Raw genomic sequence first — 27,477 nt, 5'->3', positions numbered from 1 at the left:
TCAGCCTTTCTTTTAATTGGTTCTTTTGATAAATATAAAAACATTGGACGGAATTATGATGCTTGTACTGTCACCTGAGCTTTTCACATGATAACTGAACTGGTTTATTCTTATTTAATCAAATTAGTTAGTATAGTAGGTACTTAGTGGTGGCTGCACTGTGCCATCTAACATTGTTCCCACCAAAATTCTGAAATCTTCTCTAGGGGAGGAGACATAAACCAGCAGGCAGCTCTTGGGCCTCTTTTCAAAGGGAGGCAACACGAGGGGGGGAGGAAAAGCCGTCTAAAAAGCTGACTTTTTATGATCTAATGTAGTCTATCAAAAAGGCTCCCTGTGGCATGCAATAGGGAAGATTCAAAGTGATAACAAAGGCAGTGGCACAGGTCAGTCATTGCCTGTAGCAGTTGTGGTAGGTAGCAGAACATAGACATGAGAGGTCACTATACTTTAAAAACATGAGAGGGAGAAATTGTAGGGAGGTGTTGAGTGGGAGCAACTAGCATGTGAAACTTAAATATTCACTGGAAAACCACGAGGCCCAGAAGACACACACAAGTCACACAGAATCCAGGTCATCATCTTTTCGTTTAAGTGACCTCCCTATACACTAAAGCAGAAATATAAAACATAAAACAAATCTAAAAACTCTACCATAGCTTCTTTTCCAGACATACAGTGATGATGTAACTGAATGAACTCGGATCCGTTAATCAAACTTTTAGGCAAGTAGTCCTTGAATAAGGGACCAAAATGACTCAGACAAATGAAATGGTAAATACATATTGACGTTTTGAAGTATGTCTGATAAAGAACTTGCAACTCATACCTTTCAGCGGTTCAAAATCAAATGTCAGATCCTTTCTGATATAAAGTTAAAATTATGGTGCTGTAGAATAATGTCAACCATGACCAACTTTATGTTTCATGCCCCAAATCCTATAAAAGCCTTCTCAATACCCACTTCCCAGTCTATAGTACTGTTTGTAAAATGGCTACTGAAATATTGCTTTCTTGAACAGATTGTCATAAACAAACTGCCCCCACCCGCCCCTCCCACACACACACACACACACACACACACACACACACACACACACACACACACACATCCATTTCCCCCATTGCCTCATGGCTCATTTTCAATGGAAATAACGGAGGTTCATGATTAACATGGGAGCCATATTGCATCCTTAATGATTTCTGAGTTTGTGTCTCCTCGAATTGGCCGATGCCAGAACAGATGGCCCCGCGGGAGGAATCCAGACGCGCTCACTGTGCCTGTGACAACTTTGAAGAGTAAGTGTGTTTGCGTGAGTCAGTTAACGATGGAACATTTGTGTATATGAGAATGTGTGTTCACAGTGTGTATGTGTGTGTTTTTTCCCAACAATTTGCTCCTGTAGGCCATTGCTTCAAATCAGAACATGCTCATAGTCAGCCAGTGTGGTTATATAAGAATAGGAAAATTCATTGTGTTTGCAAGGTTTATGCTACGCCACTGTTAAAACTGTTTACCTTGGGTCTCGGGAGATTGCGTACACTGCTTGTCAGTTGAATTTTGCATCTACATCAAATGCAAGCGAAACTGGCACAGGGGTCTCTGTTCCATGTCCTGTACTTCTCTGTGTGCCGTCTGCTAGTAACATTCCTGTTTGACAGAAACAAAGTGTTGCACAACTTGTTGTTCTAGCTTGTCGACATGCCAGACATGATGATGACCAAAGCTAAAATGTTGAACTCTCTGAACATCTGTTGCTTACACCTATTTCTGACTTTCTGTCACATGCACACACTGGCATGTGTACACTGGCATGTGTTAAATTTCTATGTGCTGGTCACGTACTGCTCTCACTGGATAATAACGTAGTTCAGATCCAAGGCTTATGGGCAACAGTGCAATAAGTAAATGGATGCTGAATGAAGAAGGGAGACCTTTTAGAGGAGAGCAGGAGAGAGGGTTGTATAACACTAAACAGAACTTGTAAGGAAAGTGTTGATAGAATTGGCGTTGACATTCACAGAGTACATATCCAAACTCTGGAAAATTGTTAAAATTTGAGACTCTGAATCAAATATGACCTTGTCTCAGTCTTTGAAAACAACTTTGGTTTTTACATGCAGCATTGTAGTAATATTTTGTATCCCAAATGTGATCTGAATGGTAATGTGTATTAAGTCTCACATCGTTGTTTTATTTGAACTGTTTTTTATGGAGTGTATCAAGGTTCTCTCCTTGAGTTTTCCTTCTGTCATGGACTTTTCTGTCATTTGCGTATCCACTGTCCCTGTCTTGCGTGTTCCACCCACCTTTCCCTGGATCCAGTCCCTGTAGTCCATGCCAACCTTCCAGGCATCTCCTTAATAAATCCACTGTCTTTTTTATGTTTGACTTCACCAGCAATAAGATGCTCTGGGACTATGAACCAGCATAAAACTGCTCGTCTTTTGTGGTGATGTCAAAGAAAGAGTGATCCAACAGGGGGAAAAAACAAAAGAAAATAAAGAGAACTGCCCGAGGTGCAGAGTTGCCTGGCAACAACCTCCCACCTTTTTGTGAGTTAGCCTTCATCAGATTGCAGTGAGGACATTTAGAAACACAAGTTGGCTTGTGCACACTAGTGTTAGAAAGGAACAAAAGAAAGTAGAGGGGAAAATGTAAGTGACTGAGAATTTGATTGTCAGGTTTTGGCATATAGCACAGGCAAAGGCCTTCTGCATCTTGTCTCTTTATTTTTTTTCCCTTTATTTGACTGGATTTAACCTTATGGCATTTTACTGTGGCCTTTTTAAAATCTGAGGTGCATGAAGATGGATTCATCCAAGATGCATTGGACTGCCTTTTAAACCTCTTGCTTCTCCCCAGGGTGTCTTGTTGATTGCCTGTTAGCTTTCTTCCTGGAGCTGAAGGAAGGTAAACTCATCCCAGAGGCCTCTGGTTACTAGCTGAGGGTCAGTATACACTTGGGTCACAGACCCAGTGAGGATTCTCTCTCTATTTTCAAGTGGAGAAGAGGACCTAATAGTTCATACTAACTTGTCAATTTCCCCCACGGTCTCATGCAATTTATCATGTCATCAGCTACTCATTATTGGCCGACGCGGTGCCTGTCAGCAGAGTGAACGGTCGAGATTGCTCTTGGAGGTTGACGGCTGTATCGGAATCACAAATGGGTATTTGGGCCTGTGCTGATGAATAGGAGAGAGTCCAAGCGCCCAGGGAGGAAACGTTGCGGGGCCGCTTTAGTGCTAGGTGTCCTCCAAGGTCGTCTGGGCATGGCTTCTCTCCTGTATGCATCTCTGCTTTTCCTGCTGTTTTGCTTAATATAGAGGCTTCTTATACCAGGTGTATTTGGCTTCCTCTCACCCTTGTTTTTCTTTTTTCCCCTCCCTTAGAGGATCATAGGCTGTTGCTGTGCCCTAATACATTGGTGATCTGATTCATCTGTAATTATGACCCTTTTTTCTGTCTGCCACAAACAAACAAGCAACAAAGAAGCAAAACAATAAACCGCTTGTTAAGTATGCAGGTAAACATGTCACGTACAGTATGTCTTATCAGCTCTCTGTAAAGTGGGGTTAGATTGAATCATTAACTGAGCTGTTCTTTTCTGTAAATTTAGTTGTGCTATTGCTGAAGCTGTCAGTTTCTGTCTCATTCCTTACTACAAGGGTCGGCCAGCTATTAGTTCACCCATCCAGTTTCAAGTCCCATCAGGGTCATGGTGGCAACAGATCAAGCCGAACAGCTTTGATGGACTTGTCCACACTGATGTCCTCTAGCTCCCCCTGGTTATTCTCAGGGCAAAGGGGATGTGTAATCCCTGTGGTTCTGCCCCAGGGTTTCTTTTAGTTCAGTCTAATAAGAAGGCTTCTGGGAAGCACTAGGTGTATAAACCACATCAAGCTGATCCTTACAAGTATCGAGAAGCTGTGGCTTGATGCAGAAGTGCTTCAACGTTGGTGGACATCTCACTGTGACAAAAAGTTAGGTTTCCCTGTGGAGGAGTTTAAATATTGGTCACTAAATCTGTGGACATTACTGCACCTACTGTGGGCAATGTTTGTGACTGTAGATGTGTCATGTCATTCAGACTGAATTACAACTTGATATGTCAGCCTCCAAGTCTGAGGAAACAGGATTTCCTGACAGCTAAAATGTCTTACTTGGTACAAAGAACTACAGATGTGTCAACAAATATCAAAACAGCAGCTGTACAGCCGTTGTACATCTACATGCACTGTATAGACAAAAGTATTTGGAAACACCTTTTTATTATTGAATTCAGGTATGGTATGGGGCTGTTTTTCAGGGGTTAGGCTCAATTCCAGTGAAGGGAAATCTCAATGCTTCAGCAAAGCAAGACATTTTGGTCAATGCTATGCCTCCAACCCTGTGGCAACAGACTGGGGAAGGCCACACTTCACTCCAGCATGACTGTGGCCCAGCACAGATATGCTTGACAAAGACATGGCAGGATGAGTTTGGTGCAGAAGAACCTGACTGACCCACACAGAGCTCTGATCTCAACCCCATCCAATACCCCCGGCACAAACCTGGATCAGAGACCAAAAGCCCCCAAAATTGCATGGAAGACCTCCCCAGAAGAGTGAAAGCTGCCACAGCCGCAAAGGGGGGACCAATTCCACACCAGTGTCCATGCACTTAGAATGTGGTGCCACCAAAGTCCCTGTTGGTGTAATGGTCAGAGGTCCCAAGCTTTTGTCAATATAGTGCATGATTCAATGTTATGTCAATACTTTCTACTAAAAGAAGTTTTGCACTCTTTGTATCTCATCTGATAAATGGCGACAGCTATATAACACCACAAAATGCACTTATGTATGTACATATACTTAAATGTGTTTTGTTTTCAAGCATTATTCATCACCTTCCGGTTTCCTATGAGCATACGCTCTCTCAGTACTGTCCCATTTAATGTTTATACAGAGACAGTGATTATCCAGTTATTGATTCCACAGCTTTTTTACCAGGCAGCTCCAAGTGGGGCAGTAATGGGTGGTTAGGTGCTTTGTTTAAGGGCAGCTTAGTAGTAGCTGATGAAAGGAGGTATGGTTTTGTTTTGGGGTCATGTTCGCAACACAAAGTATCCTAAGGTCAAAAGTAGCGAAGTTGTTAAGTTTACGATACGTTAGTAAGGGGCCAGTAAATGCATTGATGGATATGTTTTAGTGGAACTTGCCTTGGGTTAATATGGAAAGATGAATGTTGTTATTTTGTATATTTTCTTAGAGTAGATTTGGCAAGTTCCCTTGGCAATTGTGTGACATCACTGGTCTGGCTACAGAGACCGGCAACTTTTGTTCAGCTTTTGGACAAATCAGTTGAAAAGTTTATGGATGGCCTGAAGGATTTGGCACATCTACTCACAGATTACATAAAACTGGATTGCAGGATGTCAGTTTCCAAGGCAACTGTATTTTGGTGTCTTTGCTCTCATTCTCATCTTTCAGTTTCTCTCTGTACACTTGGCAATTTTTGTCAATTGAGGGCTGTGTGTAATTGTAAGCTTTAGTAATGGTTGGTTAAGTGTCAAATGGAAAACATGGCTGTGATTTCACAGAAGGACATGAGAAAGTGGAAATGAGTTTTGTCTTTGTGCAGCAATAGAAAATGATGTGACTGATGCACAGCAAAGGATAGAAAAAGAGGAGGAGAAAAGGTTTTGTGCCATTTTATTTTGGCCTGTACTTCCCTCTCTCTCTCTCTCTCTCTCTCTCTCTCTCTCTCTCTCTCTCTCTCTCTCTCTCTCTCTCTCTCTCTCTCTCTCTCTCTCTCTCTCTCTTTTTCAATGCTACATAATAACTTGTCCAACAATTGTGTCACTCTCTGACTTAAAGAGGGGAGGTTTTAAAACTGAGATTGAAAGAAAATAGCTATTGTTCAGCAACTATGTTTACTGTTTACTATGCAACAATATTTACTGTGTGCACTGAAAACTGGCCAGTATTGGTTGCTGTTGTAATTCAGCTCTGAACACAACTGAAACATTTCCATTTTTAGCTGAGCACATGAATATTAATATAGTTACATAGTGGTTTAACAGTCTGATAGGAAAGTGGCATTTGTGGCGCTCATAGCACAGTATACACAATTTACATAAGTTACATATTCAAGTTTACAATACGGTGAAGTTCGTTTCCTCTGTACACCCTCATATTTTCACAGCATTGAGTGTGTTGTCTCGTTGCAAACATCCTCCATCTCCTTTGAGATGAACTTAAAAAATGTGAATGGTTGAGGAATGTTTGTGTTAGAGCAATTGGACTGTTTCAATTTTCACAGTCTCTTGGATATTTTAGTGAAGCATCAGCACAGCTGCTCTGAGTTCGTGTGTCAAGGGTCCTTTCCTCCACCTGGCTACACTGTAAACAGTAAGATGTGGTCAAAGATGCTACTAGATGGGACTATCACAAGGCAAGCAAATATGAATGGTTGCTCTCCAGGGAAATTAACTTGTCTCTCCCCTCGTAATTGTCAGGCAGAGCTTAAAGCGATTCCTTTAATGTAAGCACACATTGCCTTGGCTGTCTGGTCTACATTGTATTATCTTATGAATTAGGCTCAGTGACTGAAGAGAAATCAAATGCAATCTAATAAATCTTTTTGTTGGATGAGCAAAAGTTAGTTCCCATCCCATAGCTGATGAATCATGCATTTGCCCCCCACATCCTCGCAGGACAATCGTGGTTATATTACACTCCGGTTAATATTTTCATACTTTTTGGACCAAGGCATTTTTCATTAGTCAGTGATAAAGAGCGCTGGGGATAAATGTCCTTGGATGCATGCTGCCATCTCTCATGTTTCAGTAATTCTAAAGCAACTTAGTTATAACAGAAGTGCAGTGTCCTCTCCCACGTTCTTTGTGAGATTCAGATAATGAATGTGGGAAGTGTCATGGTCAGAAGGTGCTGTTCTTTATGAGAGATCTGTGAGAAAACCACAGTTAAACCTTGAAATGTCCACGTCTCACACAGCTACAGCACTGTTGAGCACACATACCAAAATCTCTGCAGGCTTTGGCAAGATGTTCAGCAGAGAGTCAGAAACTGTTTTCTAACATGCAACCTTTTCAGTGGTTCAGGTTTCAATATACTAAAAAAGCCAATAAGCCATACCAGCTGCGACACACCATTGTACTGAAAAATAACACTACTTGCTTAAATGTTTACTTAAGAAAATGTTTATTTAAAAAAAATACTTCTTGAAAAGCAGTTAAACAAGGCGGTCTCCAAGCAACATGTATTTGTGGTAATATTGTTCAGTAATATCTGAATTAATTGTTACCTCAAGTCCTATTTTAGGTGTTTTTCTCAGGCTGCTAATGTGAACTGAGGGCTCCAATTGTCTGTTTAATAATTTTTCTTCTTGTACCGCATGCTGTCATGTTCCGGAAGTCCATCCTGAAGTCCAGCCGGTGCACTTTCCACCCCTCCCACAGCTCATTCTGTGTGCGCAGTTATAATCGCCCATAGCTAATTAGGGAGCTTATGATATTTCCGTTGAGTTCTCTGCAGTGTGACTTGTGCAGCTGTACCCAAATGCTATTGATTGTTGCCGCTAGTGATTTGTATCTTATTTTTTCAGCACAGCAGCCCCTCGGCCAGTGAGGGCTATGATGTGCCATAAAGATGAAGGCTAAGGCTGACATTATGTGGATTTGGTTTGTGTGTTTGTGTGTGCTTAAGCTTGAGGCTTTAATTTCTCTTCAGAATGACTCACTACCATTTTTTTGACTTCTAAATAATGTGTTCTTTGATTGTTTATCTATTTTAGGCCTATTTTCTACTAATATTTCTCATTTACAAAATCAATAAAGCCAACATGCTTTATTCCGAAGCAAGAGACGTGTCTCTGTTGGTCCCCATCAATTGCACTTAACATGCATTGGAAAAGAGGGGGGCATCTCAGAGGGAAAAGGAGAGGGGAGGAGTTAGTGAAGGACAAGCGAGAAGGAGACAGAGCTAGGTGGGACTGTGATGCTCTTCACAGCGTCATGCTAATGAGGAGGATTATCATGTTCCCCCCTCAGGCAGTGGAGGCAGACCAAGTGGGTGTGGGCACAAGTGTTTCACTTTGGACTGTGTCATTTGTGTCTATGTATGGTCTTTGTGTGTGTGTGTGTGTGTGTGTGCACGATACAGAAACAAAATTTTAACCTTTTAACAACAATTCTGTTATGATGTTGACATCTTTACCCCGAGCCCACTTTATTAGGTACTCATGCCTGTTTATGAAAATAGCTTGCTCCTCCAGCCACTGAGTCATATAAACAAAGGAGGTTTATGAAGTACGCAGACTGGATTCAAAGGCATTCATGTATGTTCAAAGGTCAGAGGCAAACATTGTCATGGGTTACAGAAACATGCGACACCACACACACAAACTCATAATCATCTGTGCTCCCTATTTCCCTTCCTCCTTGCACACACCCTCTCTCCCTCCCCCCATCCTCCCCCTCCTACCTCACTCAGCAGCAGCCAGTGGTATGCTCCGCTTGTCTTCCCTCCTCTCCCTCTCTCTCTCTCTCTCTCGCTGTCTCTGCCTCTCTGTCTCCCCCTCTCTCTCTCTCCACTGTCAGCAGCAGTCAGACACTGGTGCAGCATCGCTCCATACACACACACACACACACACGTGTGCGCTTCGTGGGTGCGGAGCTCTCGAAAACGCTCTCCATTCGAGTGTGTCTAAGTGTGCGAGTGGATCTGCATGAGAATGTGCGCGTGAACGTTTCTGGAGCATCCTTTGTATGGAGGAGCATGTGTGTGGAGTGAGACACAGTGTGAGGATGTGTGGTGGGCAGGTGTTGTTGTGATCGGTGGAGTTTTCGGTGTAGCATTGTCGTACTGTTTTCCTCCCCCACCCTCCCATTTGGTTATCTTGTGAGGGCAAAAAGCATCCTGTGGGGATGTCCACCACGCCTGGTGCAACAGACGGGAGCCAAAGGAACTCTTGTAAGTGACTTTTATTTCCCCCCTTCTTTTGTATTTGGGAGTGGTGGTGTGTGTATATGCGTCTGTGTGTATATCAGCCTGTCAAACGTCTGTGTGGCATTTTTGGAAGCGAACTTCCTTTTGTTCATTCAAATAGTGGGTCTTTATTTTGATGGGAGTGCTGGCCAAGACAGAAGGAGGAGGACAAGTAGTTCAAGGCAAAAGAGCAACAAATACATTTTATTATTAATGTAGACATTGTGCAATAAAATACTCTTTTTAGTAGTATTAGTAATGTCAGGGTGTGCGTGTGTGTGTTTGTACAGCAGCGAGATGCCAAGAGTTTGATTGTGTAACACTGTATAGGGTTGTATGGTGTATATGTAAGGAAAGATGAAGTGCACAGCAGTTAAAGTAAAGAGGGATAATGTCTGCTTCTGTGTACACACTTGTACGTGTTTACGTGATGGTCGGAGAGCTCTGGTGGGTGTGTAATATGGGGGTGCATAAGTTTATATGTTTTCTGGAGCGCCTCCAGCTGTCGATCTGTTGGGAAAGGTGCTGCGCATCAATTGACAACCGAGCCAGCTGTGTCTTTTCAGAAAGAGGAAGAGATCAGATGACTTGCTGATGTCTCTCACTGCTGTTGAACTGATGAGTAATTCACAGCTTGTTTAACCGTAATCAGTGTTCAGTCCTATGCCTTTATTTCAGTTTTTCATTTTTGTCATGTTTTTATTTAGCTAGATGAATGACTGAATAAGAGTGAAACACTGTTCTGGCTTCCTCTTTAAGTGAGTGAGTTTACTTCTGCTTGTTCTGTGTATGAGGCAGTAACTTTGCAGGGATTATGATGAAGTAATGTGACCGTAACATTAGTGTAGTGTGAGTATCAGCTATTCAGTGGGTGAAGTGTGTGGGACTGCTCTGCGGTTTTAACGTTTGACTTCATCCTGGCCTTGGGCAGCACACACACACACACACACACACACACACACACACACACACACACACACACACACACACACACACCAACCTAATGATTACTGTACTGTAAGTGGGTGATTGATAAAATGATGTGACTCATTTTGACTCATCTGGGAGCTCAGTGGGCACGTACACTCAGAAAATCTCCCACTCACATATCCACAGACACACATACACGCACGCGTGCATGCACACGCAGTGACTGCCTTGACTGAGGCACAGATCACATCTGGGAAAATGGGTCTGCTTTTATTGCTTTCATTATTATTGCACCATCCCCCTCTTCTCGCTTTCATTCCCCTTCTCCTCTCTGTTATTTTCTGGATGTTACTTACTGCCCAGCCTTGCATGTGACTCGCCTAGAAACCTTTTGTGTGTCGGGGTGATGTGTTAACGATTACACACTGACACACCCACTCACAGTAGATGCATATTATGTGTTTATGACTGTTTTTTTAGTAATTAAATTATTGTGTGTTCACTTATTTGGCTGAGTAATACTGGTGCTTATTGTTGTATAACTCCCACATCACTCTCACATGTTCAGTTCTTGGCTGCTTTGCTTTGTACTCAACCAGTTTGTTCCTTGTCAAGACACATCCATCACATTACCTTCTTATAGAGCAATGCCTTCAAGTGGAAATATCAAGTGACCACAGGCTACGATCACTGATTTACAAACCATAATGTTACATAACCAAATTCAGCATCAAACAAGCCAGTAGTCTCAGCTAAACAACAGCTCTTAAGAAAAGAAAAATGAAGATTAATGTAGTTGAAGACTGCACAAATGAAGAAAGTGATGTAATCATGCAGAAGAATATTTTTTTGAAATTATTTTCCATTTTGTGAGTCCTGAATAGTCCTTTGCTGTTTAATGTCAAAGTAACATACCCAAACAACACCAGATTAGTTAAAATAATAATGATAATTTATGACATAAACTGATTAAAACATCAACTAAAAGGCTTATGGTGCTTATTTTGCTGCTTAAAATAGCAAAAAATAGGATATTGTAATTACGTAATCCTACACCTATTGATACAGAAATAGAGCACATTGTGCACTATTTATGGACTTGTGTTGAAAGCCATTCGTTTGTAAGTCATATTTTTAGATAAGACAGTAGTTTTGTTCTCTTTTGCAGCAGTCGACTCTGTGTTAATATGACGGGTGGAGCAGGGCTCTCGCTCCCTCTTAGTTTGTGTCCTCTGTAAAGAAGCAACAGCAGGCACCTGCCACTGAGATGGATGTGCTGTGTCATCACTTCTCCTGCCAAATGATGGCTTGCCTCACCTCTACTCTCCCCCTCCCTTCCTCCTCCCTCTGTCTCCACCTTTTTTTTTTCCTTCTTTCTTTTTTTTTCTGCTCCTGGTTGCTGTACACATCTGCTCTCTTCTCTGCTGGTGTCTCATCTGTTCCTTAATCTCCTCTCTTCTGCTTCCCACTGCACTCCTCCCCTCTTCTCCTCACCCCTCTCCTCTCATCCTTCTCTTCTCTGCACTCCTCCTGTCTGGTTTATCTGGGTTCACATGAAACTTTAATTGCATGTAAATCAAAGCGCTGCAGATGTGATTAGTCTTTTGTGCTGCTTTAATGAGTGTGGTCTGGACTATTGAAATATGGTACAGTAGCTGGATCTTGCTCCGTTTCTGATGGCTAAAGCCCATTTTATAATGACTATTAGCATTCACTTCTCATTATGATAAGAGACTGGCAAGAAGAGGAGAAGCAGGAAAGGTAGCAGGAGTTTCTGAGTTGTGACATTTAGCAGGTGGCAGCACAGAAGGTGTTTAAGTGTTTTATGTTCAACCAAATATTTGCTTGTGCTGAAAAGTTTAAACACTTACTGTAAGTGACACGGTTGCTGCCAAATGAAAATGTTTGAATCCTGTGTTGACTTTCCAATGTCTCCCGTGACTGAGAGTCGTGTGCGTGTGTGTGTGTGTGTGTGCGCGCCTGCGTGTATGGTTTAATCTGTGCATGCATACATTTCTACGTGCACCTCAATCTCATGTAAGCAAAATGAGGTCAGCTTGCTAATTAGCGTATTCAGACGTTGCTTGCATAGCATGTAAACACAGACGCCGTGTAAACCGTCTGTGTCTCAATTCGTTGTGCTCCCTTTGAAGCCGCCAAAATAGGGCTGGGAATGACGGCATTTATTGTCTTTAAAGATGGATTTTGATCCAGAGGTGAAAGAATTTGTGCTGTCAAAAGTTAAATTAAAGGGCAGAGGACGATTTGATTTTCACAAGGCCTAATAATCACATGTTTTTAACTTGACTGACTGCACTTTTTTGTGACAAGAAAAAGTATGTCTGTGGGCTACTCTTTTTATAGCATGCTGTGATTGTTGCCAAACTGATGCACGTGTGCAGTTGCATAAATGTCAAGTTGTGCACGTGGCCACAAAGATGCACACACAGTTGGTCACATGAGCAATAGCTACTTTTTTTTCTTTATTCAGGTTTTGATGACTCTAAGAGTCCAGCCATCCATTTATTCTGCTTTTATTACCCACTTATCTGTCAGGATTGCAGGTTTGCCAGCCATAGATCAGGAATTTTATTTTGGCGTTACACATTATGTCTCACTTTACTTCTAATATGTTATCACCTTTCCTGTCCTCTCTCTCTCTCTCTGTCTCTCTCTCTCTCTCTCTCTCTCTCTCTCTCTCTCTCTCTCTCTCTCCCCCCCCTCTAGCTTATTTTCCCTTCACTCTGTCTTGCCAGCAGTGTCCACCTGGTCTAACAGGTGTTGTTGGCAAACCCTGAGCTTTTTGTCTCCTCTTTTAACACTCATATTGTTTACTCAACTGTACCACCTCTTGGGTTTCCCAACAATCTTTGCACATCCTTGTTCAATTAGGTTAGGAGGAACAGTTTTGCAGCAGCAAGGCTTTTGGGATTCAGCGTGTTACAAAGAGTACCACAGAAGGAGAAAGAAAACGAGGAGACAAAAGGAGAAAGACTAAAAGAAAGCGGAAGATGAGGGGGTGGTAAAAGAGGGCACAAAAATGAGGAGAGGAGATGACATGAACAATGAACAGGGTAAGAGCAAAGAATAGGCAGCAGAGGAAGAAGATAGCAGTAGAGCAGAGGACGGGTAGAAAAGAGGAGGCATAGATAACAGGTTGAGGATGAAGGAGGGTGGGTGAAGAGACAGAGAATAATAGTAAGAGAATATTGGTAAAGGGGATGAATTAAAAAGACAGAGTCGAACCAAAAAGCACAGATAATGAAAAAGAATAATAAAGTGACATAAGAGAGTAAGGCAGGCCTCAACACTATCTGGCAGTCTGCTAATTGGTGGTGGTGGTGGTGGTGGTATGGGGGTTGCACAGTGATCACAGACTGCAGCAATGGAGATTCTCTATCCTCTACTATCTGGAAGACACTGTGTTTCATTCTTTTTTAAAAATAAATGACGGTAGAAGCTGAAAAACTAAGACCTCAACACAGACAATAGGTGCTGTAATCATTTCAGCTTTAACATATTGTTTTCAGTTTTGGGCTCCATGTGCTTAGTGAGTGAAGTGCAGTGATTAACATTTAATATAGGAGATATTCAGTACTGTTTTATATGTTCAATATGCTTGTGTCAAGTTTACTATATGATAGCAATTATTGTTTATTGTTTCGTGTTGTAACATGTAGACAGGGTATACAGTTGTACTGCAACTATTTGACTGTCTGTTGGTAAACCCCTACGAACAGCTTATTTTCCAATCATAGCTTAGTAACTGGGCACAGCAGACCTGTGAAAAGTGAAAATGTACTGTGAAATGTATGAACACACTGTGGAGATGGAGAGTGTTTCCTGCAACCTGTTAATCTTAGCCCTGAGAAAGATATCATGCATGTAACATTAAAAACTCGGCGTTTCCAACCATCCCAGAGAGCTAAAATTTGTTTAATTCGATAAATAGCTAAAATCTGAGAGCAACAGTTGTCATTTCAGGCGGTTAAATTGATGTTTGCCAGCTAACGAGAAGCCTTTCTACTATTATGATCTGAAATCTTTTTTTAATTTATTTCCAATTTTGATGGACAGACGATCAATCTGCCACCTGCTGTCATTTTAAATGCATAAGTGCTGTGCATGAACGGAAAGTGTGACAGGCACAGCAACAGAAACTAAAGTATCACCAGACGAGCTACGCTTTCCATCCATCTTTCCATTAATTTCATATAATGATGGAGGTGTAGAATCTGCACATTTTTTTTACACGTTTACATGTTACCCTTTTTTTTTCTTTCAGTATCACTGCTACAAATAAACTCCCACTGCTCATCACACTGACGAATTATATTCTGAGCTGTGCAGCACGACAAAAGAATAAATACTTGGACAGATCCACGAGGGGCGTAATGATTGTAATTAAAGGGACAATAGTGACTGGTATATAATTTTACACACAGCACTGTGGCAGTTGTTTAGTTTTCAGTGTGTGCCCCTGTTACTTGAGTGGTGAAGTAAGAGTCAGAGAGGTGAATGTGAATTTAAGTCTGTCAGATTATTTCAAACACCACCGTAACTGTGCCTGGGGATGATGTTAAACTAGGGGGCCAAGATGACAGACTGTCTTAAATCATATTGCACATGCTGGCATCCAAAAAATGTACTCACAAAGATATGTTCATACACAGATGAACAGAGACCACCGTGCATTCTTGTAAAGACAACTATCTGTCGAAGCACACAGTCTGTTTCATAGTCAAAAATTGAGCACATACGAGACAGATTTGAGAGAAAAACACAGATTATATCGTCTGTGTTTTTCTCTCAAATCTGGTCACAGATGGTTTAGAAATTGCATTTTCCATCCCTGAGTGATGTACCTCAGCAGGTGGGTTATCGCTTTTTTTTTCTCTCCTCTCCTCCCACTCCTCTGGGACATGGAGAAAGAGAGGATGGAGAAAGAAGTGTGGTGTGGTGTGGTCAGACAGCCAGAGAGCTGCTCTAATTAGGTCTGTGGTTGAACAGACAGTATTTACAGGCTCAGACAGAGAGGGAGTCTGTTAAAGGGAGTTTATGCTGTCAGTTCCTGCCAGTGGATGTTTTTATTTATTTATTTATTTATTTGCATTTGTGCTTCTGTCACCTTCATGCTTATGCAAGTGTTTGCATGTCTGAGTTTCTTTATTTTTGCTGTGTGCAGTGCAGTTTGTCTGCAGAGGCCATCAGTATCTCTGTGTTTCGCTGCTCAGACTCCTTTAGGCTTCTTTCCAAGGTTTTCTCCTGCCTTTACTCTCCCTCTGTCCTCCAGCCCCCTGCCTGCTGCCTTTATGTAAGAGTAAATAGCTCAGGTCAGCAGGAGACAGATAAACCCCTGGAGGACCTCTCATTTGGACTGGGGTCAAGGAACACATCTTTTCCCTCCTGTCTCTCTATCTCCCTGACTCCCCATGTCTGTGAACCTATCTACCTTACTCTGCAGAGAGGAGACTGTCAGGCCATGTGCACATACATACATGGGGATATCAGTGAATGAATCTGCTCTTGGTCTTTGCTGTGTGTTCGAAGATTTATAAGTGGTGTGTGAACGAACAAAAAGGAAAGGTTGCTGTGGTGGAAGAAAGGCTTTCCCGCTGTGCGCCAGGTGACTGTGTGTGTCCCAACTGAAAGTGTGAAACAAACAAACAAAGAAAAACAGCAGATGGATGCACAAAACTGAGCCCCCAATCAGGTGTTCTGTCCCACGGTGTGTTGCTATTGCTGAAACGTCCTCATACATAAATATTTCAGATACTCCGTGGAGATTGCTTATATAGCTGCCTATACAGTATGTGAAGGACACAACAATAACTACTAAACATTTCAGTATTAAATAATATATTAAATATTTTATAAAACAGTAACCTTTGTTCACATCTTTAAATAATGAAGAAGAAAGTCTGAGTTACAAGATTTCAGCCATAAAAAAGCCATTGTGTCAAAAATTACTTTTGATTTAGAAGTGAAATACACATAACATGGACATACAAGGGCAAAGCTATACATATTGTGGCGGCAGTACTGAACAACATGATCATGAAGCAGCATTTGTGCTCGAATGTCCCTTAACATGCAGTACCAAGTATGCTCTAAGGCATGAGAGAAAGAAAGGGAATAAAATAGGGTAGACGGGATATTATCAAAGAAAGGAGTACAGTACGGATTAAGACATGCCTAAGAGAGTGTGTGTGTGTGCGCACACATGCATGCAAGGGCACACTTTGACTGCAGATAAAGAAAAATGTGCAGTGACAATGATGACAAGTGGAGCCTGGCAAAACAAAGAGACGTTGCTGATGGCTTGTGATATCTCTGTAAGGGTTGAACAGAAAACACCCTTGAAATATTTAGGAGAAGACTGTTACGCTGATGAGAAGAACAAGCTCCCTGCTGGATGGTTCGATAGAACTTAAACTGTTGAGGTTTTTTACTTCAGTTTTCTGTTTAGTATCCCATCATTGCTGTGACACCTTCATGTAAATTACCGGAAGAGCTCAGAGTGCAGAAGTAACTAATGCAGGCCTGTCAACAACTGTCCAAGTAGACAATAACATTTTCCCATGGCAACCTCAGTTTGTGGAGCATCATCATGTTCATCTTGGCAGTGTGTTGTATGCACACATATATATATATATATATATATATATATATATATATATATATATGTATATATATATATGTAAACATTTTTCCAGACTTTAGGAATTTGATTTAGATTGTTATGTGACTACTGAAGCCTACTTGTTTTATTGTTAACTGTTGTGCTGGTATTTTACATACTTAACCTGAACATGACCTTCTTCACTGAACTGAAAATCTTCAACAACTGATTGGATACTTTCAATGGTTTTTCATGAGGGAATCACATTTGTATATTAATATAATAGATCCATTATCCCACTTGGCTGCCTCTTAACCTAAATCTGTCCATGCACTTTCCCAACTCCACCCATAGCTGGAGGCGTCCCTGTTGTTGTTGAGCCATGCAAGTGGGACATGAGGTTGCTAAGAAAAGGCTAGAGATGGCATTGTCCAAGAAAGAGATATAATCAAACACTGTAGACACAGAGAGAGCAACATTGTACCATCAGATGCCAAGACTGAGGCATAAAAAGTCATTGTAGTAATTTTTAAAACAAAAAAAGAGGAGGAAAAGTATATAATGGGGGCTTATCATTGAAAAACTGATGAGGAGTTTAATAAAAATGATGAAACATTGGATGGAGTCACTGTGATGTCACCCATAGGTTACTGAAGAGTCATATGTGGAGCTCAGTGACGGCTCTGGCTGTTTCCAACTAAGCACTGACAGACTCCACTTAACCTTCCAGTTAAATAATAAAAGAGGTGGAGTGTGGATGGAGTTGAGGCAAGCAATTGGAAGCCTGGTTATTGAAACATGCCCACCTCGCTCAATGCTATCGAGCTAGCTAAGACCAACAAGCTAGCTGTGTTCATAGATGAATGAGACGCTCCAGGCACTTTTTGTGTCTCTGTCCTCCAGATCTCACCAGCAGCTTACAGCAGCTGTCTGGCGCTTTACGGGGTTGCTCATTACCAGGCTGTAGCCATGTTTATTACTGCTGTAAAGCTGAGCTTTTTAACATGGAGGTCTATGGAGACCCCCATGTGGAGATCTTCCCGTGGAGCCACCCTCTTAACTACTTCTGAGTTTCAACTCCTTTGAGACTTTTGTAAACTTCAAAACTGAACTTTATGAAGTCATTAAAACATTGTGCAGAGATTTATTTTTAGGAACAGTTCACAGAAAAGTCAAAATGACTGTACATGACTTTATAGGACAGCAATAGCTATATAAGCAGTAACCATGGGAATAAAAATGTGGGATCTATGTGGTTTGTGAATGTGTTGTTCTCATCCATCTATCTTTTAAATATTAAAATATTAAAAAACATAAATCACACAGGTTGGCCATCTGACTCATTCCAGTTGATCCCCAACACATACATTTCTTGGCATCCAGCCCACTTGATTAAATTAACATCAAATAATAAAACATCACATTTCACATATGTCTGAACACCTGCTTGAGATTTTTACTCCGGTTCTACAAGACACCTTGCTTGTAAACTAATCTATCATTTATCAACTTCTCTAAATTAAAAGACCCGTGAACAGTTCTCGTACACATCCGTCCTGACCCTCAACATGAGTACTGATAAAAGATTGATCAAAGGGAACATGTGTGGGCCACAGCGCCGTTACCGCACTGTGTATAACAACACATGTTCTGTGCTGCGATGATGAGAGGCTCATGCACAAGGAGACCCATCTTGTTCTCAGGAATGTTTCACAGATAAACTCCAAGATTGTTAAACAAAAGACATTCCATCAAGTTATATTAGCTGCATTTGTGAAACATTTAATTTTGTCAAGGTTATTGAAACTGGCTCCACTCGAGACTTTGTGCAGCTCTTTCCAAGGAGAGTTTTACATTTTAATGCTTTTGTCATCCCACGATGTGCACACACTTCAGTGGTCTTATGCCCTGTTTTTGTGCTGTCTTTGTCATGCATGTGTAACCCTCACCGTGCTCTGCTGTCTCCCACTTGATTGTTCTTGTGTTACAGCACATGCTGTTCAAAGCAGGGGTTTTTTAATACCATATAGAGTATACTAACAAGTCGATGTGCCAACACCATGAACCTGATCTTTTAAAATTTGTTGTATAGTGAGTACTGCAGAGCTTAGTTATTATTCATCACATACAGTATACTGCATACACTCATTCTCTAGTCTACTTGTGTCAAAGCTTCTACAGTGTTGAGAGTTCAAATTTGGCTTCACAGGCTCATAGGCATGTCATCCTATGTCTCTATATCACTTTGTCTCTTCACTTTCCTCTGCTTAGTAAAATAAAGAAATAAAGGAGGGAGCAGATAGGTCAGTCTTGAGAGGTGTCTCCACTAAGAGCTTGCAGTGTGTTTTGCTGAGGTAAGACTGTATTTCTTGCTGTATAGGGAGAAAAGAGGAACATCCCTGCATAATACATCAAAGCCTGCATGAACCTTCTAGAAATGTAAAATCTCATGCAAAAAAAAAAAAAGAGAAATTGACGAAGTTGACCATTTTAACCATCCTACAATGTCCCATTGTGAAGAGCTTTTGCCTGTTCAGAATATCCCATCTGTCTGAGTTAGATTGCACAGAACACCTGAGGGCACATGTGCACTCTGATTTCCTTTTTCTGACTCTATTTGTTGTGTTTTTTTAGTCACCGTGGGGCCTTCTGGAGATTTTCACTGCTCCTTGTTGTGAGTATCAGATTGGCCATGTTTCCTAATTTAGAAGCTAACACAGTCATTACCACTCTACCCGTCGTTAAACAAGGAATCACCCTTATCGGTGTGAGTAAAGCTCCCTTCAAGGCAAGCAATTAACCTGTTAGAAAATGCCTCACATCTGCGCTTTTTCCTCTTCACCTCCTTCTCTAACCTCCTCGTTCAGCCCCTATTAACAGTTCACAGAAGTTTTGGTGATGTAAGCTTTTTTAATTGTCTCCGGGGGAACAGGGTAGTTTTTTTTAAATGACATAGCTGTGCTATATGTGCATATGGTTGAAGCCATTGTGAAGGTAATAAATTGTATCCAGCTCCGGTTTAGTTCGATTCCTCGTTGTCAAGTGCTTAGTGCACATTGGCTGAACGCTGATTTATTTGGCAGCCACAGGATTCCTTTTCTCCCATATTTATCTCTGAGCACAGGGAAGAGTATGGGAAATTTAATTTTTCATTATTCATTAAGACACATTTAATCCCTGTTTGAAAGGATTGGTTTAGCTGCATTTGAATGAAGCAGGGACTGGGACTGCAAAATTTCGATTAGCTCAAGAATTCAATTTCCACAAATTAGGTAACATCATTTATCACCCATGCCTCAAACATTAGTTACAGTAGGTACTCAGTATAAGAGTGTGTGGCATGTTCAGTATCCTTGGAAGAATCGCAGGGAGCAGCCACAGGCAGTCATCTAAGAGGCATCAGCAAACATGAAGAGGGTTCATGCTGGCAGAACATTTTGTTGGCAAAGGAAGAACGACGTTTTTGAGCAGATTGTACGAGGTGGGCAGTTTGACAGGCTTGCAAAGGGATGGCCGACCTCAGAGAACATGTAGACTTCCCCTCTCCTCCTCTTGCTCCTTGATGGATGGGCCCTCTGTTTGACATTGTTCTGTCAGTTGCTGTCAGATAAAGAAAACCTCCCTTTATCTCTCTGTCTTTGTCCCTGGTTATCAAGATGCAGGTTTAAGGCCACAGAATCGCATTAGACACAAGCGTTACGTTGCACAAATTCAATGTGACTTAAGATCACAAGGCTGCTACACTTTGTTTAATTAAATTTCGTCATTGTGAAGAGAACAGAACTGTTCTGTTTTCAGAAATTAATCATGTAATTGATTTGTATCATCTGTTTGTGTTACTTGATGATGATGATGATGATGACATGTATAGTCTGTTTGTTGTTGTAGATAAATTGAATATATACGACCAGTTTCCTGTTTGGTGTTAATGTACATTCATATAAGCAGCTAATGCATTGCCTGGATATGTTCCATAGTCTTTATCTCCTGTGCTGCTGACCTTTCTAACCATCTGGCCCCTGCTGGCGTAAACTTGTTTCCCCCAGCCTGTCTGTCATGTGCCTGCGTGCTAGCATATACATGTACTGTGTGCTTGATACACATTTAAAAAGGCTAGGTGCCTTGCAGCAATGGCAAACTTTTAAGGTAAATGTCAGCAGACAGGGTGAAAGAAAAAAAAAAGTTCACGTTGCTTCCATGGACGTACATTCGCTCACGTTCCCCTCTGCCGCCTGTGCTTCAGGCAGTTCTACCCAGAATATTTAGATTTTGAACTCATTCAGAACACAACAGGCAAACACGGCCACTCATCCCAGAGCTGAAAAGTATCAGTGCAGCCTCTGCAGAAACAAAACAGTTTTCATCTAAACTAAACATATTATCACTCTACTGTCACTGAGGTTTTGTTAAAAAAGGGAGGAATATCTCAAATCATTTCAAATCATTACACCTTTTCTCTCGCTTCCCTGCTGTGTCAAATCAGATTATAGCTGGCCAAATAAATGAATGCACCATGAGATTCAGGATGCAGTTATTGTCATGATAATATGTCTTATTATGTAACTATCGCTGTGTGTGTGTATTGTTAGAGGATTTAACAATTTTTTAAACAAAATCTTTAAATTATGTGTCCACTATTGCACAGGTTGGATATTTGGACAGATTTGACTTTCAAGACTTCATTTTTTCCTCACCTAAACTGTATTTACTTTCTACCTCATCGGGCCTAAACAACTGATATTGCTGCTGCTTTGATTACTTTGGAGTCGAAATGCTCTGTTAGCCTCCTGGGTTTTATCAAATCTGGCTTTAAGCTCTTTAGATGATACAGTCTGAGGCTGCAATTTAAATCCCCTGCAGTGCATTCACTGTAAAATTGCCAGAATCTCCCCAGTGTTCAGGCATCAGCAACATTAGAGCTGAGGAGAGGCCAGGGTAATATCGACGACCAGGAATGTGTTAGCACTGGGCTAATGAATGAAGGCGTCTCATATGGCAGTGAGTATGAAAACTTTAAAGTTGTCCACTAGTAGCATTGATTTCAGCTTGCATATTGGTCTTGGTTTCCAAACAAGCTCACTCAGGTTACAAGCCTCACACTTACAGATGTGACCTTCACCCCCTCACATCTAATTGGTACATTCCTAATCCCACTGTACAGCCTTCTGCTGTGAATGGTAAGGCTGCTAGCTGACACCTTTGATTTGCTGCAAGGCCAAGTCGTGACCCACCCACTCTGTGTGTGTGTCTGTGTGCCTGCACACATTTCAGCCCGTCCAAGCAATTTATGTCTTACTATCCATTTGCTGTTTTTGTGTGGCTAATTGACAGACAGTAAACCAGGTAAATAACAGTGGCAGCTTGTTGTTTTGACACATTAGTTAAATATGTAAGGAATTAATAGGATCACTCTGAGCTGTGTAATGGGCTATTACACTTTGTATGGGTTCTCCGAGGCTGTATGTTATCTTAGTTATAATAAGTTCTTATTTGTAATGAAAAATGTTCTGGTCCTCTGGTGATGCTCAGACTGGGAATGACTTAGCAGGAAGAAGCCCTCCCACTGAGCAGTTGCCTGGTTACATGTGTAGTTAGCAAAACTGATTTAATGTGCTTTTTCTCCCACACAAATTAGATGATGGTTACTGATGGAGAGAGAGAGAGAGAAGCTTCGATTTATCCAGTCATGAATCATGTGCACTAAACAAATATTTAGCAAACTGCTGACTTTTGTTCTTATACAAGTGCCCACATCTTTATCTTCAAAACACGGATTGAAGAATAAAGACTGTATGAAGTGCAACGTCTCCGCTCACTCTTTCCTGCAACACGCCGTTCCAGACAGATCTACGACTCAGTGCTGTGTGAGAATCCATCTTGTAATCAGCAGAATTTACACTAAATCTAAAACTCGACATGTTATTGCAGTATTCTGTGTATTTTACTGTATTAATTTCCTCTCGATGCGGCCCCTTTAGATACCCATCCTTCACTGTGGCGTCAGTACAAACACCCGTTTGATTACAAACCGATGAGGTTTCTGCACATTTGCCAGTTGTGAATGCATGACACATAGAAAGGTCAGCAGCACACGAGTAGGCCCAAATTCACTGTAAATGTTTGAAGTGTATGTCCTACAGACTTGTTTATAGTATAAGGAAGGACACTACTGGAGATAAGACGATGGGATATATTATAATTGAATTGGGAAGCTATTCCAGAGGTTTTATTTTATATTTTGTGGCTTTTATTTTTCACTTTCCCTAACACTTTGAGCTAAATAGAAACAACGAAATGGGCCAAACACAATCTTCCACCTTCGCAGACGTTTGTGAGTGATCGTGTGAGTGTTAGAACTCCAGCAGGTGATGTTTTGCAGCCTGCAAAAAGCTGGAGAGACTTCTTGTGAAGCTGCCACTGCTGCACTTCAACAAAGAGAGCAAAGGTGAAGACAGGCAGATGTTATCGACAGGAAAAGATAGACAGACCATGAATCAAGAACAGTATATGTAGAGCAAGCTTGAGTTGTGAATGTGTGCTGTGGGTGGTGTGTGTGCCTCAGAGCATGAAGATGATCGGTTTGGAGATTAAGTCAATGGAAGGCCGACAGAGTGTGTGTATGTGTGTGTTTGAGAGAGAGAGAGAGAGAGCAGCTTTACTTTACAATATCTGCAGCCGTTAAAAGTCATCACAAATTCAAGTACGCTGATAAATGGCTGGATGGTTGACTCTGGAGGGTACATTGTGAAAACCACACTTCGCATAAATAATGACTCACCGCTCCTCTGTTTTTCTGTGTAATGTGACTCGTCACCTGTGGACACCTAACTATGTCTCATTTGCACATACAAACACACGTTCATCCAATACACAGTTTCTGTATCGTGCATATTTTGTCACTAAGCAGACAAGTAATTTTGAGGGGTGTGTGGTGGAGACAAAGAAGCAATTGTGTGTGTGTGTGTGTGTGTGTGTGTTATTTACAGCATGGGGGCTGCCTTTGGCGGAAACCTGAGCACTTGAGAGACACAGCGAGGCGGACAGAATCTAAAAATACCAGGGCTGAGTGAGCAGGGCTTAAGAGGAAGAAGAAGATGAAGAAGAAGCAGTGGCTGTCTCCACTGTCAAGCCTGCCTCTTAGTCTTCAGGGCTTCACGCTGCTGTCTCAGAATGAAATATTAGGCCCTTATAAGCAAACGGAAACAAATCCATCTGAGACCAGACAGCTAATTTAAAGTGACGGGTAGAACAAGGAGGGGGGGGGACATGAAATGGCTATAATGAGATTGTGGATGGGGTCGTTGCGCATTAGTCAAAATATGACCAAAATAAAAACTAAGCCCATGATATTTAAACAATAATAATATCCAAGAGTGGATTTAAGGCAGCACAGCCCTTGACATCACATAATCATACAGCATCAGTGTTTAAAATTTTGTGACCTCTTCAGCCTCAACTTCAAGGTTACACCCTGTGGCCATTGTCCCTGTCGTTTAGTCCTCTTTCCCTATGAATGACACGCGGGTGAAAACTTTAACCCATTACGCATACTGACTCACCGCCCATCCCACTTCCTGCTTCTTCCTTCTCTGTGTACCTCCTGTCAGAGGTGGGACCGAGTCATTGCTTTGCGAGTCACAAGTAGGTCTCGGGTCTTACAAAACACAGAAGCCCCAAGTCAAGTCCAATTTCTTAAACTTTTTAAGTTTCAAGTCATCATTCGCTCTTCTAGCAATGCAAAAATATAAACTTTCCTATTTTAAACAACCTTTGTGGCCATTTGAGTGTAGATTTCAGATTGATTTAGATAGTAGATAGAATAGATTTCTGATTTCAGAAGTCTTCCTGCCTGTGTGTGCATGAAATTCTGTGTCAGACAGCAGAGAGGACAGAAGCATCGCTCCCGTAAATTAATGACACCAAAATACGGTGGAAACTCTCAGCAGAGTTTTTTTATTTCTTGGTTATTGTGGTACAAACGTCCACCCATGTGGCCTTCCAAGATTTACGCTTGTCTGGTGTTAAATTAGAGCCCATGGTGTTAGCGTTAATTGATTCAGGAAATGAAGGGGAATAATTGATTAGAGGCACAATTTTTAAAGAACATTCTTTTTAATCTATGGACTTGAGAGAGGGTATCAAGTATTTTAAAGTCAAAAGACTTAAGTCACAAGTCATTGCTGTTAAAGTCCGAGTCAAGTTGCATGTGTGTTTTGTATTTTTTCAAGTCTGACGTCAAATTTGTGACTTGAGTGTGAATCGAGTCCTAGTGAGGTGACTCGAGTCCACACGTCTGTCACTCATACACAAACAGCCTTAGAGGACCATGTTTAACACTGTGTGCACACACAGGTGCACAAACACTGGCTCTAGTCCAAGGCCTGTCGGCATTAAAGGCAAACTGGCCAGCAAGTCCACAGACGCTTTCATCTGTCCACCTGTCCGTCCATTCATTTGTCCACCAAGGCTTCAAACATAACCTTCCCTCTATTGGCACAGCCTGTGTTGCACCTGGTATGTGAAGTACACTACAAAGTGTAAATGACTGTGGACCAGGCTCAGCGGTGACTTGAACTGGCTGCCGATGACTCATAAAAGATGTATTTCCATTTGAAAAGGGAGCTGAGAGTGTTACTTGTTATTTATGGTAGTTTAAATTGAGTTTGCCATTGCTCTAACTCAGTATTTTTTATATCTAAGAAATCTTGCTAAACTGAACTCTGAAAGAGCTCTAATTACGATGAAATAAACGCTTGAAAATTCAGTTCACAAGGAGTCTTGAATGTCCTCAAAGAAATAAAATTAGTTCCTGTTTTCAAGTGAGCCCAAATTAGCATTGCATGTACAAAAGAGATGTGGTGGCCAAGCTTGTATGACAAACACTTAACAGTAAGACTTGCACTTTTGCTCTGCGAGCCAAGCTGTAAGAGAACTATTCCATTTAGTCAGATTTACAGCTTGAGTTGAATTCTTAAGAGCTGAATTAGCCTCGATGGCATGTTTCCTCTCTGCCTTTCAGCTGCAGCTCCAAGCTACTTCTCGCTATACAATAGCTGCAAATAAAGACGAGTACAGGCTGGTCTCTGCACTTCTATAAATGGACACACATTGAGATACCGCATGAAGCAGCGCTCACAGTTTTGCTTCCGTCACAGACATAAGCTCGCTCACTTGTAGAGAGCGAAGAGTGAAGCTCATCAGCAGGTAAAGGCGTCTCTGCTTGTTTTACGTCTGTATATGAAAGGGATACATTAAAAGATGCACACACAAGTGCATGATTGCCCACACATCTACATGAGCAAGCAAACAAACACACACACACACACACACACACATACACACCCTGAGTTACCAACCTGTTTCCTGTGGGTTCTGCTTCCTGCATTTGGAGAGCACATACCAGATCTTTTTCTACTCCTGAAAACAGATATGAGCGTAATTAAATTTGAAGTCTCATTTCATATCGATCCGTCCTCACAAATAGCCATATGAGCAAGCAGAACAAGATTATTTAATATAATTTATGTTTTGGTTTTTTTTTTTTATTTCCCCTGAGTTTTGGGTCACACAGTGAGGAGGTGAGAAGGAGAGCGGACAACACTTTGTGAGTACGTGTTTGTGTGCAGCTGCCTGCTGAGCGTCCGAGCAAAGGGGACATTATCACTTTTTTTGGGCTTGGATGATGATTGCGGGAACAGACGCAAGTACAAACTCAGGTAGTACACCAGGAATTTTCAGTTCTAGTGTTTCTTGTAGAAGTTTTTCAGTTTTCACTTTGGAAGCTGAAGTATTTCAGCTAATTCATTGCTGCAAACCTTCATTCATTTGGTCTCTTTTTGTCATGAAGGAAATTCCTGTTTGTGTTTATTTCAGAAGAGGTGGTGCTTCGGCTTTAGTTTGTGGCAGCTTATTCTACACGAGTGCCATTAAGAAACCTTTGTCTTTGTAATTGAACAAAATGATGTTATCTCATTGGACATCATCTGCTGTGACTAACGTGATTCAATTGCCTGAGCTCCTGTGAATCATCACCAGATGTGCACATCTGGGTGCACATGCATTCACCACTGTACGTATGGATCATGTCGCACAAGTTTGCAGGACATTTGTGAGGATGTGAATGCATTTACATGTGCTTCCACTTGAGTCTGAAGGTGCATCAGCATAAGTATGTGAAATGTGCAGCACAGCCTGCAAGGGTAAAATTTGTTGGACTTAATGACTTCTCAGTAAAGTCATCAGCACAAACTTAATCCTGCAGGCTGGATATGAGTAAGAGCTAAAAATAGTCCCTGTAGCTGGAGTAACGTGCGTAGCAGGATATGGTTGTCTGGTAGATGATAATGGAGAAAAGACTGAGAGGAGGACGGGAGAGGAAGGAGAGATTTGAGAGGAAAGAATTACACAAAAGGAAATTTGTACAACAGGTGGTTTTATGTTATGTTTATGTAAAGGAGCTTATAAAAATACTTAATGCTATAAAAATATCATCTCAGTATTTGAGGACAATACTGACATAAACATTGCTATCTATCTTAATATACTATCTAAATATTTAAAGGTTAAGAACTTTCTCTGGTTTAAAACAGTGTGGCATTTTTGCAAAAATGCCACACTGTTTTAATTGTTTTGTTTTGTTTCTTTATGTTTTAATCATTTGGGAAGCATTTGACATAAGCCATCTCCAACGTTGTTTCAGATAAATTGGCAGCATGTTCAACCAGCTTCACAACCACAGACCACATGTAACCACGCCAGCCCCTATCCACATCCGGATTTTTCACTAGTATGACTGTCTGAAACCAGCAACCCAACAGCTGGTGCAGCTGCTCATTGTCTAATAAATGTCTTTTTTCAAGATAAAACTGCACATTTGAGAGTTTCCTTTTATTGTGACCAGTCCACACACGTGTGCAGTAATCATGTTAGTT

The 27,477-nt window shown here is 41.3% G+C and overlaps 1 protein-coding gene across 4 annotated transcripts in view; it reads left to right on the top strand.

The window, feature by feature from the left end:
* Nucleotides 1-27,477, top strand: part of dtnbp1b (dystrobrevin binding protein 1b) — a 48,699-nt gene that overhangs the window by 12,674 nt on the left and 8,548 nt on the right. For 2 of the 4 annotated variants that reach the window (XM_046417048.1, XM_046417046.1), the window contains exon 1: nt 8,609-8,979. The exons of 1 other annotated variant lie outside the window; for it this stretch is intronic. In XM_046417048.1, coding sequence (XP_046273004.1) covers nt 8,934-8,979 — 46 coding nt within the window. In that variant the 5' untranslated portion in view covers nt 8,609-8,933. Of the gene's footprint in view, nt 1-8,608; nt 8,980-25,927; nt 26,263-27,477 lie in introns of those variants that run through there. One more of the 4 variants, XM_046417047.1, reaches the window with a different exon arrangement.

This window comes from Scatophagus argus, chromosome 17, assembly GCF_020382885.2.
Source record: "Scatophagus argus isolate fScaArg1 chromosome 17, fScaArg1.pri, whole genome shotgun sequence".
Taxonomy (NCBI): domain Eukaryota; kingdom Metazoa; phylum Chordata; class Actinopteri; family Scatophagidae; genus Scatophagus; species Scatophagus argus.
Note: the sequence above shows the minus strand (reverse complement) of the source record. Positions and strands in the feature narration are given on the sequence as shown.